Source organism: Nerophis ophidion, linkage group LG13 (genome assembly GCF_033978795.1).
Source record: "Nerophis ophidion isolate RoL-2023_Sa linkage group LG13, RoL_Noph_v1.0, whole genome shotgun sequence".
Classification (NCBI taxonomy): domain Eukaryota; kingdom Metazoa; phylum Chordata; class Actinopteri; order Syngnathiformes; family Syngnathidae; genus Nerophis; species Nerophis ophidion.
In genome coordinates, this window is record NC_084623.1 from 30,822,577 (window position 1) to 30,839,855 (window position 17,279).

At 41.7% G+C, this 17,279-nt stretch overlaps 1 protein-coding gene across 4 annotated transcripts in view; it reads left to right on the plus strand.

Annotated features, from left to right (window-relative positions):
• Window positions 1–17,279, plus strand: part of nlrx1 (NLR family member X1) — a 56,636-nt gene that overhangs the window by 19,496 nt on the left and 19,861 nt on the right. For all 4 annotated transcript variants that reach the window (XM_061918755.1, XM_061918758.1, XM_061918756.1 and 1 more), the window contains 4 exons: window positions 780–1,170; window positions 4,275–4,506; window positions 6,650–7,817; window positions 8,599–8,782. In XM_061918755.1, coding sequence (XP_061774739.1) covers window positions 780–1,170; window positions 4,275–4,506; window positions 6,650–7,817; window positions 8,599–8,782 — 1,975 coding nt within the window. The remainder of the gene's footprint in view (window positions 1–779; window positions 1,171–4,274; window positions 4,507–6,649; window positions 7,818–8,598; window positions 8,783–17,279) is intronic.

Here is a 17,279-nt window from a genome sequence, read left to right on the forward strand (position 1 = left end):
TTTTTGCTTGATCTAAATATGAAACTGTAATTGATTACCACAATTTATTTTTTGGATTTATTTTAGTGTTCCTTAAAGGCAGAAAGTTGCTGTTCAAAATTATTGTTTTATTTAATGTCTGTTATCTGCTTTTTCTCTACAAAATTAAACAACTAAAAACATCCTCCAAAACTGGTGTTTCCATACTTATTCCAGAAGTTGTGTAAAAAATATATATTTTTTACATTGTGAGATATACAGTAAAATGCTTACCATTTTGATTGTATTTTGCTTTGCATTACATTGAGAGGGTTTTATTTCACTCTTGTCTTTATCTCTTAAACTTCTTCGTACATCACTCTGCCCATGTTTGCAACTTTGAGCTATGGGCAGTGTTCAAAAACACTTTTCTTGGATAAAGGTTGGAGTACGGAATGAGCTGGATCACACTGCAAAATATTACATTACTGCTGAGATGTCAATTATTCCCTCTTTTACTGAGCTTTTTCTCATGTGAAGCATGTAGAATTTGCAACTAAAAGTGCATTACTCTTAAGAATATTTTGTCATGGAGCATCACTGGCTACCTCTGAATGCCTTGTGTTTTGTCACACTTTATATACTTAAATCAGAGATAGTTTACCCTTTATCTTCTACATTTTTGTTTTATGACTACTGCTAAGGTACACTTGGGCCGGGACAATACCCATTACAGTTACTTTTGTTGACTACTTTGCTGTAAAAGAGATGCCATATTTAATGTAATACCATAACAAATGCATTTTATTGTCCTACTGTAGATCAGATTGAGATTCACAAGAGAAAGATGCTTCTATGGTTCAGCCATCTACCACAGGAGGAAAAGCAGTTTGGGGGTTACTTCAGCCCAGAGACAATGCATGTAGATCCACTGATCCTGGAGAAGCATCCTGAGGAGAGAGCAGGACTCCTCGGCTCCCCACTCAAAATCCAGGCTTCCTCCGGCAACTCTGTGGTTGTGGAGCAGCTCTTTGAGTTCAATGGAGACCAGAGCGAGAACAGAGGAATCAATGTGCTGTTGTATGGTGCTGTGGGTACAGGAAAAAGCACAATTGTCCGAAAGCTTGTGCTAGATTGGTGCGCTGGGACCACACTGACGCACTTCAAGCTGCTGATTCCGTTCTCCTGTGAGGATCTTGGTGAACTTACAAAGTAAGATATGTTTTAATGTATTTTAGTGCTTTTGTTGGTTTTCTCTCTAGGAAAAATTTATTGAGGACATGTGACATCGACACAAACAAGCACACACCTGCACAGCATAGCTAATTATAATGCACATAAAGGCTCATTATGTCATCTTTTTTATCCATCCATCCATCTTTTACCGCTTGTCCCTTTTCGGGTCGCGGGGGGTGCTGGAGCCTATTTCAGCTGCATTCGGGCAAAAGGCGGGGTACACCCTGGACAATTCGCCACCTCATCACAGGGCCAACACATATAGACAGACAACATTAAAATATACTTAAAAATCTTCTTTTAGTCAGACAATATTTTCGATATTCTGGATGGATTTTTAATCATGTTTCGACTGTCATCTGCAGTTTCGACTGTCTAGGTCTGCCTACGATGAGTTGGCGATTTAGTCAGGGTGTACGCTGCCTTCCTCCCAAGTGCAGCTGAGATAAGCCTTCCACCCAGCTTTCTTTTACTAGGTCCAACACCCCGCGTGGCTTCCTGCAGAACAATAGTTCAAATGGGGAAAACCCCGTGGAGGCCTGTGGCACTGCAAATAACAGGGGATCCAACCATTTGTGCCAATTTGTTTTGTTCTTGTGTACAAACTTCCAGATCATGGATTTCAAGGTTTTATTCATCCGCTCAACCAGCCCATCAGTCTGTGGGGGGTAAATGCTGGTACGAATGGATTTGATCCCCAATAATCCGTACACCTCCTTTAATGTGTATGACATAAAGGACGTGCCCTCGTCAGTCAGAATCCCTTTCGGGATTCCAACTCGGGAGATAACTTGAAACAGTGCCTGTGCGACGCTCTTTGCTTCGGTATAGCGCGTTGCGTAATCCAGCCGGGATAGCGCGAAGCAAGGCCTAGGTGCTCGGGTGAAATGGTCCCATGAGGTCCATGCCAATTCACTCAAATGGGACCTCTATGAGTGGTAATGGCCGCAAAGGTGGCCGCGGGGTTGACTAGTTCACAGTCCGGGCAAGCCGCGCACCAGCGGCGCACATCTGGCTGAATGCTTGGCCAATAGAACCGGACCATTATCCGATTGAGAGTTTTATCATACCCCATGTGACCGGCCATCGGGTTAAAATGCACTGCCTGGAAAATAATTTCCGGACAGCTTTTTGGCCCCAACAATTGGGTGATTTTCTCTTCTGTCTGAGTGTCACAACTCACTCTGTATAATCTGTCCCTAATAAGTGCAAAGTAATGGAAATCCTGCGCTATCCCCGGGCAAACCCTCTGCCCATCAATTGAAATCACTTGGTCCCAGGTCGCGCGCAGAGTGTGATCTCGAGACTGCTCGAGTGGAAAATCCTCCATGGGGCGCCATTGGGGAACCGGGGAAACCTCTTGTGATTCGCAGCCCGAATTCACCATCCCCCGGTGTGTACTCCTTTGTATTCTTACCGGTACAGAGTATGTCTCTCCTTGCCCGGGGGAGGAAGCCGAAGGGTCGACGACCCGGATCACTTTTCCCACCTCCATGCTTAGACATTCTCGCTGCAGGTGTCCAAGCCGCCCACACCTCCAGCACCCCTGTCCAGGCATTTGAGGAGCCATTTGCGGGGGAAACACAGCGTCAGTAGCGCCCGGGACCTGAGGAGGAGAAAACCGAGAAAAAAAAAGGAGGAGAAGGCCGCAGAGGCCTCGGAACAATTCGACTGTGTTTTCTGGCTGTGTACCGCCAGGTGGTCCTCCGTTAATGCCACCGCAGCTGCCAAGTCCTGAGGATGGTGGTAACGGACCCATGCGGATGTCTGTGCTGTGATCGCCTCCATGAACTGCTCCAAAATGATCTGCTCCAATACTTCCTGGACTTGCCTGGGTTGCAGCCATTTCATTGTTGCGTCCCTTAATTGCTGGCCCAGGGCGAAAGGCCGCTCCTCCGGGCCGAGCCGCATTGCCCGGAACCGGCGCCTGTGGTACTCTTTGGACCCTCCCGTCCTGTCCAGGACCGCCCGTCTCAGGTCCCGGAACCTCACCCGGGAAGCTGGTGGTAGGATGAATGCCGCCCGCTTGCCTTCTCCCGCCAGCTGCTGTAGCAGCTGTACTGCCCTTTACTCCTCAGGCCACGCGCATGCTCCCGCTGTGGCCTCAAACATGTCTAAAAAAGGCTGTGGGTCCTCTGTCCCCGCCATTCTGTGCATCCCTATGGCCGCCAATGTTGGCTTCGCTGCCGCGGGTACCCCAGCTCCGGTCCTCTCCGTTAATGCTCGCAGGATTTGGCTCTGCTGAGCAATTTGTCCCTGCATGGCTTGCATCTGCCGGTAATTTGCTGTGGACACCTCCGCCGGGAGCTGCCCCAATGCCTCTATCGGGCTTGGTGTCGACATTGTTCCGCTTTTCTTTTTTTTTTTTGATTGGGCGCCAGATGTAAGCGTTGCGTACTTGCGGTCTCACAGATCCACACGCTGGAAGCCAGTTGCGCAACTTTAATGTTTTTTACAGCAATCCCCCTCCTCCTTCTGCACCCGGCCGCTCACTGTTTAAGATAACAGATGATTAGATTACCACTTACCACCTGTGAAATCTAATCACCTGCCAGCTGTGTCTCACCGTCAGCACATACCCCTCCCCAGCCCGATGATGTTCTCCCTCAGCACAATGGACAGTAGCGGCGACTTTTGCTCCAACACGCAGCGCTGGCTACACCTCCCCCCACAATGACAAAAATAATTACCTTACTTTAAAACTAACATATCGGTTATAAGTACATCGAATGATGAAATGTATCATTTATGCTGAACATTAAATGAAAATATAAGTATTAGTTTACAATGTATCAGTTTTGCATTCATTGATTCTCTGACCCTATAGTTGAATGATTAAAATGTTTGGATTTGTCAGCTGTACGGTAGATGTTATGTGTGTTAACGCATGGTATGGTATATTACTATTACAAATATTAATTTTCAGGATGAAAAGCTTCAAGTACCAATGGGGTTTAGTGTCTGGCTAAAGAGAGTTTAATAGCACAGCAAAAGAAGTGGGGGTTGAACCTGTAACCCTCAGGTTAGTAAACGACCGCTCTACTCGACGGTTTTCATTTTGTTGTTTTTGTCTTTCCCAGGGCTGCATCATTGAGAGACCTGGTGACTAGGAAGTACCTCCATTTGAAAAAACACCCTTTGCTCAGTGGGGAGGGAAATCAGGCTAAGGATGTTCTCTTCCTTTTTAATGGGATGGAAAAGATGAAACTTGACTTCCGGATTGGATCCACAGAGCTATGCAGTGACCCAAATGAGGCTCTGTCTGCAAGTGCAGTTGTGGTCAACCTTCTCCGCAAGTACCTGCTCCCCGAGGTAACAGTGTCAAATACCATACTGACCCACGTATATGACAGTGTTCTTTCCCTGGAAACAAATCTCAAAAATGTATTCTTATATCCAGGCCTCTAAAGATTTATTCATCCAAACAAGGAGGTTCTTGGTCAATTTCCAAAGGGAGTCAAGCGTTTAATCCTGTCACTCAGATAGGTGATCTGGAGAGAAAATACCACTTGAAGTTTTTAGCAAACAACACGGCAATTTTAAGATAATGATCATCGACTCTAGCACCTGATCATTTATATATATTTTGAGATATAAGATGTACAGTTGTGCCCATAAATTTACATACCCTAGCAGAATTTTTTATTTCTTGAACATTTTCTCAGAGAATATAAATGATGTCACGAAAACATTTTTTTCATTCATGGCGAGTGGTATGGTAAATACATTTATCATCAGTAATTTTCAAACAATTGAATCATAATCAAAACAGAAACTACCCAAACGACTGATCAAAAGTTAACATAACCTCGAGGTTTTGGTCTGATAACATAAGTAGACACACATAAGTTTATTTGGTTACTAAAGGTAACCATCCTCGTATTTCACCTTTTTTTGTAATTATTGTTGCGCATGTTTCATCCAGTGATGCATTTCAAGTCATGGTAAAAGCTACTGTAGATAATCATCAAAACATCTGCCGAAAAAGGTTTTTGAACTGCACAAAACAGGAGAAGTGTTTAAAAAGATACACTGAGACAATTGTTTGGGTAGCAAAGAGAAGCCTACAAATAACTCTGGCTTACATATAAGACTATAAAGAAAAGGATGCACAAAAAGTAGGCCTTTGAAGAAAAACAGGCTGCATGGTCGAATCACCAGAAAAAAGCTATTACTATGCCAATGCCACATAGCAAACCACTTACAATATGTTGAACAGCACAGAAACAAGCCTCAAAACATCTGTAACAAAGTTATTTGGAGTGATGAGACCAAATTTTAACTTACTGACCACAACCATAAACATTTGGAAAAGATTCAATGTTGAAAGGTACACAATTTGGATGTGTGAGCTACAAAGTTACAAATTATTGACAAGATGAATACAGTGTTATTATAAAATACCGGAAGAACATTTGCACTAAGCTGTGCATGGGATAAGCTTGCAGCAGAAAGAAGTGACGGTTTTGGATTAGTCTCCTGACATTGATATGTTTAACCACTCTGGGGAGATCTCAAAAGAATCGGTACAGTACTTATAGGTTTTTTGCCAAGAAAAAAGGCAGCTTGATTCTTTTCATTCATCCATCCATCTTCTTCTAGGTCAGGTAAGTGGCAGAAAAGGGTCAGAGGTCAAATAGGTGGCTTCCTGCCTAAGCATGGAAGCCAAGACTTCCCTCTCCCCAACTACCTCATCCAGTTCCTCCCTTAGGATCTCGAGACACTCCCAGGACACCTGGGAAACATAGTCTTCCCATTGTCCTGGGTCTTCCACACGGCCTCCTACTGGCCGGACATGCCATTTACACCTCCCCAGGGAAGCGTCCAGGGGGCATCCTAACCAGATGTCCCTAACCATCTCAACAGGTTTCTCTTGATGTGGAGGAGCAGCGACTTTACTCAAGCTCGTCTCCAGTGACCCAACTTCTCACCCTATCTCTAAGGGAGAGCCCCGTCACCTTACGGAGGAAACTCCTTTCGGCCACTTGTACATGTGATTTTGTCCTTTTGGTAAAAACACAAAACACATGACCTTAGGTGAGGGTAGGAACGTAGATCGATCGATACATTTATAGCTTTGCCTTCCAGCTCAGCTCCCTTTTCACCATTTCATACCAACATAAAGTCTGCATCACTGCCAACGACGCACCGATCTTCCTGTCAATCTCCACTCCACCTATTTCCATCCGAGATTGAGGTTGATTTTTTTTCCACAAATGTTGTCATTGTGTAAGCTCATGACCACAAATGTATATTGTTCCAAATACAAATCTGTTCACCGCAGCATCCTATATGTGGGTCAATTTGGTGTATACAAAGAGCTGTACAATATGTAAAAGTGTTACAAAGAAATGAAGCATTCGTTTTATGTCATTTAATTCTTGCAGAAGGTATATTTCATCAGGTTTTGTTGAATCACCATGATTTAATCATCTGTTTGTTGTATGTTTCTCAGGCAAATATCCTGGTGACCACCAGGCTGTCTGCCTTGGACCGCATCCCTCCAAAATATGTTAATCGCTATGCACAGATTTGTGGTTTCAATGACCCAAACCGCCAGCGTGCCTACTTCACCAGCCGCCTGCTGCAGCAAAGTGGGGAATCCGCAAAAACACTTGAAGCTCAGGCTCTTGTAGAGCTGCTTTATCTTAACCTTCAGAGGGAGAGCCAGTTGGCTGCAGCCTGTTTTCTGCCCTCCTACTGCTGGCTCACGTGTGCCACTTTACACTTCTTGCATTTCACGGACGCAGCAGCACCAATTCGCACTCTGACTGGCATATACACCAGTTTCCTTAGGCTCAACTTTGGAGGAGAAGTACTGGGCAAAACAACAGGGACAGTCGGGCCGAATCAGGATCAACAAAATTCCTTGATGTTGTATGTTGTCCGGACAGTTGGCAAACTTGCCTATGACGGTGTAACATACAAACGCACTTCATTCTCAGAAAAGGAGCTGGAGCAATGGATAGGAGGAAAGACCAAAACGGACGAGGAGTTACGTCAGCTGGCTGTGTTCAGAACTGACGTGCTTGACTTCTTCCTGGCTCCCTGTGTTGAAAGTTGCAAGCATTTACCAGCAGAGCTTAGTGAACAAGATGAGAGGCGATACGTGTTTGCTGTTCCCGCCATGCAAGAATACCTGGCAGCACTCTATGTGGTTCTAGGGGAGAATAAATCTGCTCTGGAGAAGCTGACCAAGCAGGTGTCTGTGGCAATTGGTCAGGCAACTGAGGATGTCAGTGCCATTGTGAATATATTTTCCAAGTTCATCCCTCTCAGAATATTTGCAGTCTTTAATCTACTTAAGCTTTTTCCAAAACTTTATGAGAAAATCAAAACAAAAAACAAGAGCAACATTGCGAGGACAATGGCCGCTGAGATGTTCCGCAAGGAGGATAGCCACAATGAAGATGTTCTTGATCAAGTGGAGCAAAGCCTCCTGGGAGTACATGGCCCACCTTCACAACAGCAGAGTGAGGCTCAGCCATTTGAGCTCTACCCAATCTTTATGGGTGGACTGTTACATTATGGTAACCGGGTCCTTCTTCAGCAAATTGGATGTCACATTAAGAGTTCCACTGTGGCTCAGATTACACAAGCTCTTCGGAATTACCTTGTCAGAGGTAAAATGTTTTAGACTTTCACTGCGTTTGTTTAATTTCAAGCTACAATGTCCATTTTAAGTCTTGTATTTTTTTGTTTTAAAGTAGTTCTAAAAAATGATCAGCTAAATTCCAGAACAGCATTTGACTAAATCCTGTTTGGAAACACCTGGCCTCTTTGGTGAAATAAGTAAACGGACAAAGACAATTGCATTAGACAAAAGCAAAGTGCTACAATTATTCACTAGCGATAGGGCTACAAGCTGGAACTATTAATGCCATTTGGCTTTAATTGGGCAATAAGAGACTTCCATGTACCATACTACAAATAAAAGAAAAATTTAGACTGTCTTTGACCGCTAACTAGAAAAAATTGTATTGGATGAAATTCAATAAATATGGTAGGATGTCTGCTTTTAATACGGTGATTACTATTGTAAATTGTCATGCTGAATTCAATTCCATTGTACTCAACATTAAGCAATCCTTATTATAATGTAACTTCTATTTAATTTCTAAAGTTTAGAAATGTGCAGTAATTTGCAATAAACTAACAACAAAATAATTCAAATACTCAATATATCAAATGGTTAGTCTTTTTTTCCTTTTAAAGGTTGTACATTTTGAAAGTGCATGTATTTTACAATGGTTGTTTAATAATTGTGAGTGCAACTGTAGCTTTTTATGCCTGCCACATCATCATTGTCGAGCATTCAACACTTCAGCCAGACAATTTTAAAGAACAAGCTAATCTAATCGAAAACCCTTAAACTAACAAAATACATTTTTTTCTGAATGTTAGAAATCAACAAACCACAGCCACCAGAGGAGTTGATGGATCTGTTGGTCCTACTGTATGAATTTCAAAATCCCAGACTGACTGCAGAGGTCCTGGCTTCAATCAGAACCATTTGCCTCAACAATATACGCATGACCTCACTCAAATGCTTTGTGTTGGGTTCTGTGCTCTCGTGTGCCCCTTCAAGGTAAGCTATGACTTGTGCTTTTACAATCAACCATTTAGTTCAAGTTCAGACGATATTCACCCCTACAGCTATCTAATATACTGTATATATTTGTCATATGTTGTAATAGAAAATTGATATACTTAACACTGCAACTTCAGGTGGCGATATGGTTAGCACTTCTGCCTAATAGCAAGAAGGTCTTCGTTTCGATTCCAACATCTGACTTCGGGGCCTTTTTGTGTTGTGTTGGCATATTCCTGCATGGGTTTTTCCAGGTTTACCTCACACCTTTAATAAATGTAATGTTGATTTCCAATCAGCCTTACTGACCAAGGGGTTAACACAATATAAGATTTGGATTTGTTAATTTATTGTGTTTGGAAGAGTCCCATTGTCATACTGTAAGCAGTACTATAACACCAGTATTCTAATGCCTCACATGACACACATCAAATCAAGGATCTATTTTCCCACAGTCATGTCCAGTTCCCCTTGAAATGATCCCCATTGTAAATTGTGTTTATTTTCAAATTGTACAAACTTTTATCGTTTAAATATTTTTTTCCTTTTGTGTTGGTTTACAGTATTTAACTACTACAAGTGTATAAACTTAGCAAAAACATAGAAAAAAGGTTAAAAGAATTTCAGTGCATAAAGGTAACCAAATACTTGCCAACCAGCACCAAAAAGGATTCCCGGGTGCGGCACCGCTGCTGCCCACAGCTCCCCTCACCTTCCAGGGGGTGATCAAGGGTGATGGGTCAAATGCAGAGAATATTTTCGCCACACCTAGTGTGTGTGTGACAATCATTGGTACTTTAACTTTAACTTTAGTTCTGTCAATCATTGTTAAAGTGTCGTGAGGCAGGAACCCAACGTGCAAAGTTGCAAAAAAAGTCATAGTTTATTCCACAGCAGCAGATAAGGCAAATTGACAAAAAGTACCAATGGAAAGTAAAGCACATGGCTTGAAAAAGAATACAAAATACAACAAAGGCGAAAAGGCCTCGTGACTGCTTCGGTACACGGTTCATATATTGCCGCTGCTTAAGATCCATTCAAAATGTGTGGTTTTAATAGATTTGCAGTCAGTTCGGAATCAAAATAGGTTGTAAAATGCCAGTATAATAAAAAAAATAACAGGGCGCATGCTATTTAACAGCAAACATAATTTATAAGCCATCCATCCATCCATCCATCCTTCCATTTCCTACCGCTTATTCCCTTAGGGGTTGCGGGGGGCGGTGGTGCCTGTCTCAGCTACAATTGGTTGGAAGGCGGAGTACACCCTGGACAAGTCGCCACCTCATCGCAGGGCCAACACAGACAGACAGACAACATTCACACTCACATTGACACACTAGGGCCAATTTAGTGTTGCCAATCAACCTATCCCCTGGTGCATGTCTTTGCCGGTGGGAGGAAGCCGGAGTACCCGGAGGGAACCCACGCAGTCACGGGGAGGACATGCAAACTCCACCCAGAAAGATCCCGAGCTCTGGATTGAACCCAGGACTACTCAGGACCTTCGTATTGTGAGGCAGACGCACTAACCCCTCTCCCACTGTGCTGCTCTAATTTATAAGCCACACCCACTAAATTTTAGAACAAAAAATATTTTTATATATTATTCGCACCAGACTATAAGCTGGAGATATGTACCTTGTAAAATTAGTTATTTGCACAGAAATATTTTGTAAATGTTTATTTACATATCTTAATTGTTTCCAAATGGCGCCTGTCACACGACAGTAAAACAGCTGCTCTAACAAAGCAGAAGTCTTCGTCATGGACCCAATAGCTGCGCAAGCTCGCTCTCCAATCAACTAAACAGACTCAATAAGTCCACAGTGACGTTTTGGGAAATTTACGAAACTGAAACAGTCCAGGGTGTACCCTGCCTTCCGCCCGATTGTAGCTGAGATAGGCGCCAGCGCCCCCCGCGACCCCGAAAGGGAATAAGCGGTAGAAAATGGATGGATGGAAACAATACAAAAAGACACGATCAAAGACACTTATAAACGTGTTAGCATATTAGCTAATGCAAACGACTCCAGCTTCATTACATTACTGTAGCACACACAAGTATGTTTAAAGCACTCCTAAACACATCACACATCGGGCGGTATAGTTAGTAAAAAATAGTTTTAGTTGTACAGTAAAACTTACAAACGTTGCTTGGAGTAATTATTGAAGACTCCATACGAGTAGAAAAGCTATGACAACCAAACGGCAACTGTACTTACGATAGGTTCATAGCTCAGTCTAAATAAAAGGGCAATGTGTCACGTGGGGGTCGCATCTTTGTGCGGGATCGTTCTTCCAATGCAACACGGACTCTCCGGAACGAAAACGTAAAGGTAGGATTTGATTTAATAGATAATACACCGTACAAAACTGACAGAAACAAAAGAAAAGCGTGCCGAACACACGGGAGGCTAAGGCAACAACTTAGCACAGAGTCTACGACAGGAATACCTAAATGTGACTGTTGCTTACCGCAAAAAAGAAAGCCAGGGCGAGTGATCAAAAAGGCAGGCTTAAATATTGTCTCTTGATTAGACACAGGTGTGTCCGAAAAAACAGAGGCAGGTGAAAATCATAAGTAACCATGGTGACAAAAATAACAAGGAAGTGCAACCAGGAACTAAATAAGTCCAAAACTAACAGAACATAACTAAACTGAACATGATCCGGACCATGGATCAGGACACAATGCAGCGACTGCAGCACCTGCAGTGAGCAAACGCGTCCAAAAAATGGTGCCATAGCACAAACAATAAGACACCTATTCAATCAATGTGTTTGCTTGTGTTTTTTCTTTTAACTACAAACCCCGTTTCCGTATGAGTTGGGAAATTGTGTTAGATGTAAATATAAACGGAATACAATGATTTGCAAATCCTTTACAACCCATATTCAATTGAATGCACTACAAAGACAAGATATTTCATGTTCAAACTCATAAACTTGGAATTTCATGGCTGCAACACATGCCAAAATAGTTGGGAAAGGGCATGTTCACCACTGTGTTACATGACCTTTTCTTTTAACAACAATCAATAAACGTTTGGGAACTGAGGAAACTAATTGTTGAAGCTTTGAAGAAGGAATTCTTTCCCATTCTTGTTTTATGTAGAGCTTCAGTTGTTCAACAGTCCAGGGACTCCGCTGTCGTATTTTACGCTTCGTAATGCGCCACACATTTTCGATGGGAGACAGGTCTGGACTGCAGAAGGGCCAGGAAAGTACCCGTACTTTTTTTTATGAAGCCACGCTGTTGTAACACATGCTGAATGTGGCTTGGCATTGTCTTGCTGAAATAAGCAGGGGCGTCCATGAAAAAGTCAGCGCTTAGATGGCAGCATATGTTGTTCCAAAACCTGTATGTATCTTTCAGCATTAATGGTGCCTTCACAGATGTATAAGTTACCCATGACTTGGGCACTAATGCACCCCCATACCATCACAGATGCTGGCTTTTGAACTTTGCGTCAATTACAGTCTGGATGGTTCGCTTCCCCTTTGGTCCAGATGACAAGATGTCAAATATTTCCAAAAACTATTTGAAATGTGGACTTGTCAGACCACAGAACACTTTTCCACTTTGCATCAGTCCATCTTAGATGATCTCAGGCCCAGAGAAGCCGGCGGCGTTTCTGGATCTTGTTGATAAAAGGCTTTTGCTTTGCATAGTACAGCTTTAACTTGCACTTACAGATGTAGCGACAAACTGTATTTAGTAACAGTGGTTTTCTGTACTGTTCCTGAACCCATGAGGTGATATCCTTTAGAGATTGATGTCGGTTTTTGATACAGTGCCGTCTGAGGGATCGAAGCTCACGGTCATTCAATGTTGGTTTCCGGCCATGCCGCTTTCGTGAAGTGATTTCTCCAGATTATCTGAACTTTTTGATGATATTATGGACCGTAGATGTTGAAATCCCTAAATTTCTTGCAATTGCACTTTGAGAAACGTTGTTCTTAAACTGTTTGACTATTTGCTCACGCAGTTGTGGACAAAAAGGGGTACCTTGCCCTATCCCAAGACTGAGGATTTTTTGGTAAGCTGTTTTTATACCCAATCATAGTACCCACCTGTTCCCAATTAGCCTGCACACCTGTGGGATGTTCCAAATAAGTGTTTGATGAGCATTCCTCAACTTTATCAGTATTTATTGCCACCTTTCCCTACTTCTTTGTCACGTGTTGCTGGCATTAAATTCTAAAGTTAATGATTATTTGCACAAAAAAAATGTTTATCAGTTTGACCATCAAATATGTTGTCTTTGTAGCATATTCAACTGAATATGGGTTGAAAACGATTTGCAAATAATTTTATTCCGTTTATTTTTACATCTAACACAATTTCCCAACTCATATAGAAACGGGGTTTGTATTATATATTTTACATCAATGCTTGGTAGAAAAAAGTAGCGTCCTATAGTCCGAATGTTACAGTTTAAAAAAATGCTTAAAACAAAAATATAAAAATAACAAGTGCCCCACTTTTTCTGTATACCATTGTATTACACTATATTGTCATCTTCTTCCTCAATTACAAGGTGACAGAAAACCATTACAAAACCTGCCATCAGTGCTAAGTATTAGAAACGTATCACTTTCCTCTGGCACTTTTCCCCTAGAATTAAAAAAAAGAGGTTATTCATCTAACCTAACCTCAAACCTGACCTCATGGTAAACTATCGACCGGTATCTCACCTTCCCTTTATGTCGAAAATCCTCGAAAAAATTGTTGCAGTGCAGCTAAATGAACACTTAGCGTCTAACAATGTATGTGAAACCTTTCAATTCGGTTTCAGGGCAAATCACTCTACGGAGACAGCCCTCGCAAAAATGACTAATGATCTATTGCTAACGATGGATTCTGATGCGTCATCTATGTTGCTGTTCCTCGATCTTAGCGCTGCTTTTGACACCGTTGATCATAATATTTTAGTAGAGCGTATCAAAACACGAATTGGTATGTCAGACTTTGCCCTGTCTTGGTTAAACTCTTATCTTACTGACAGGATGCAGTGCGTCTCCCATAATAATGTGACCTCGGACTATGTTAAGGTAAGGTGTGGAGTTCCCCAGGGTTCGGTCCTTGGCCCTGCACTCTTAAGCATCTACATGCTGCCGCTAGGTGACATCATACGCAAATATGGCGTTAGCTTTCACTGTTATGCTGATGACACCCAACTCTACATGCCCCTAAAGCTGACCAACACGCCGGATTGTAGTCAGCTGGAGGCGTGTCTTAATGAAATTAAACAATGGATGTCCGCTAACGTTTTGCAACTCAACGCCAAAAACGGAAATGCTGATTATCGGTCCTGCTAGACACCGACCTCTATTTAATAATACAACTTTAACATTTGACAACCAAACAATTAAACAAGGCGACTCGGTAAAGAATCTGGGTATTACTCTCTCGTCTGAATCACACATTAAAAGCGTTACTACAACAGCCTTCTTTCATCCCCGGAATATCGCTAAAATTCGCTCCATTTTGTCCACTAGCGACGCCGAGATCATTATCCATGCGTTTGTTACGTCTCGTCTCGATTACTGTAACATACTTTTTTCGGGTCTCCCAATGTCTAGCATTAAAAAATTACAGTTGGTACAAAATGCGTCTGCTAGACCCTTGACAAGAACAAGAAAGTTTGATCATATTACGCCTATACTGGCTCACCTGCACTGGCTTCCTGTGCACTTAAAATGTGACTTTAAGGTTTTACTACTTATGTATAAAATACTACACGGTCAAGCTCCAGCCTATCTTGCCGATTGTATTGTACCATATGTCCGGGCAAGAAATCTGCGTTCAAAAGACTCAGGATTATTAGTGATTCCCAGAGACCAAAAAAAGTCTGCGGGCTTCAGAGCGTTTTCCATTCGGGCTCCAGTATTCTGGAATGCCCTCCCGGTAACAGTTTGAGATGCTACCTCAGTAGAAGCATTTAAGTCTCATCTTAAAACTCATTTGTATACTCTAGCCTTTAAATATACCCCCTTTTTAGACCAGTTGATTTGCCGTTTCTTTTCTTTTTCTCCTCTGTCCCCCTCTCCCTTGTGGAGGGGGGAGGGAGAAGGGTCCGGTGGCCATGGATGAAGTACTGGCTGTCCAGAGTCGGGACCCAGGATGGACCGCTCGCCCAGAGTCAGGACCCAGGACGGTGCTGATCCACCTCCGCTTGGGATGGTTTCCTGCTGGCTCCACTTTGGGCGGGACTCTCTCTACTACCGTATTTCCTTGAATAGCCGCCAGGCATGTAATATGCGCCTGCCTTGAATTACGGCTGGGCATAACTCGCTCCCCAAATTAATAAGCGCATGCTTACTCTTACCGCCGGGTCAGAATTGTGACGTCACGAGTGACCCTTCCACTGACGCCATTTCAAAATGGCGGAAGAGTTATTTTGCTTTTACTGTGTGTAAACCAGGGGTCTTTTTCCACAGCCATACAGATCACACTAATGGTTGTGATATAAAACAACTTCAACACTCTTAATAATATGCGCCACACTCTGTGAACCCACACCAAACCCATTTCTGGAGAACATATGCCCTGCAACACACCACAAACGCAACACAACACCTACCCACAATGCAATGCATCCACGACTCCTGGCTACACCGTCCATACACCCGCTGGCACCAACCCCCCCATCCGTGTGTTGGTTGAGGTGGCCGGGGTTGGGGGCGCGTGTATAATAGCCAAGAGTCACGGATACACGGCATTATGGGTAATCCCTATGCTGCGTTTTTAATGTGCCACAGAGCCAATGCTCTCCAGAAATGTGCTTGGTGAGGGTTCACAGAGTGTTGCGCATATTAGTAAGAGTTTTAAAGTTGTGTATATCACAAACATCAGTGTAAAAGGTATGGCTGTTGACAAAGTATGCATTGCAATCTCGTATACGAAGCAGCGAAATGCATGCGTACGGCCAACACGCAGACAGCATGGTGTAAAAGTGAGCGCGATGACATGCTGTAGAGCAGTGGGCCCCAACCACTGGGCCGTGGACACAGAATTATTTTTTTATTATTTCTTTTTTTTTTAATCACACTCTACTTTTTACTGCATGCCATTGGTAAGCGCAAGGGTGAAAAAAACTTTTAAAATTATTAACGCCTGCTTACTTTTACCGCATGCTTTGAATAAGCGCAGGAGTGAGAAGAGGTTTTAAATTAATTAGCGCCCCGGCGGCTATTCAAGGAAATACGGTATATTGGATCCACTTTGGACTGGACTCTCACTGTTATGTTAGATCCACTATGGATTGGACTTTCACTTCGTTGTGGTTTGTGCAGCCCTTTAAGACACTTGTGATTTAGGGTTGTATAAATAAACATTGATTGATTGATGATATCATATAATACTGCCATGTTGGGAAAATACAAACTTTATGTTAAAACATATTTTATTATATATACATATATATTTATATATATATACAATAAAATATGCGTGTGTGTATGTATGTATATATATACATATATACATATATGTATATATATACATGTATGTATATATATATGTATATATATATATATACATACATGTATATATATATATACATATATGTATATATATATATATATATATACATGTATGTATATATATATATGTATGTATATATATATATGTATGTATATATATGTATGTATATATATATATATGTATATATATATATATATGTATATATATATATATATATATATATATATATATATATATATATATATATGTATGTATATATATTAGGGCTGGGCAACAATTAAAAATTGTAATCGAAGTTAATCGCACTATTTCTCCGATTAATCGCGATTAACTGCATTGTATACGCAAAGCCCAATAATGAATTCAAAAGTAGTGTGTAATGCACCTTTATTGGAATATTCTCCCACATGAACAAAAGCGCCAAAACATTTGTTGTGCAAACACAATTTAAATCAGTCCTTGTTAAACATTAGCAGTTAAATAGCATATTTTATGAAAATCAACTCAAAAAATGTAAATACAAACATTTAAGCTTATTGCCACTGCCAGGGTATTTAAGTTATCCTGTTTGTTATGGAAAATAAATATAATCTACATACAAATCTGAGCCACAGTCATAACATCTGAACAGGCAATTTCTGAGGTAACAGCAGAAACATTTTTTTTATCAGGGATCTTATGTTTAAAAAAACCTATATTATAGGTTTTAGGGAATTTTTGATCAAATTATCCGTAGTAGCAATATTAATAATGTTGTGTTTATTCTGCGTAGTGCACTTAAAATAATTATGACCATATCTAGGAATTGATATGATGGGAATTTTCCAATTGTTTGCTTGGTGCTTTGATAAACTGAACGCATATACATGGTACTATTTGTGATGTTATGACCCAGGGAAAAAAAGAACTACCCTACCCAGCATGCAACAGGAGTGACGAGCATGCGCGGTAGCCCGGTATAGGTTGTGTCGCCATGACGGCATCTTGTATGTTGTGATATGC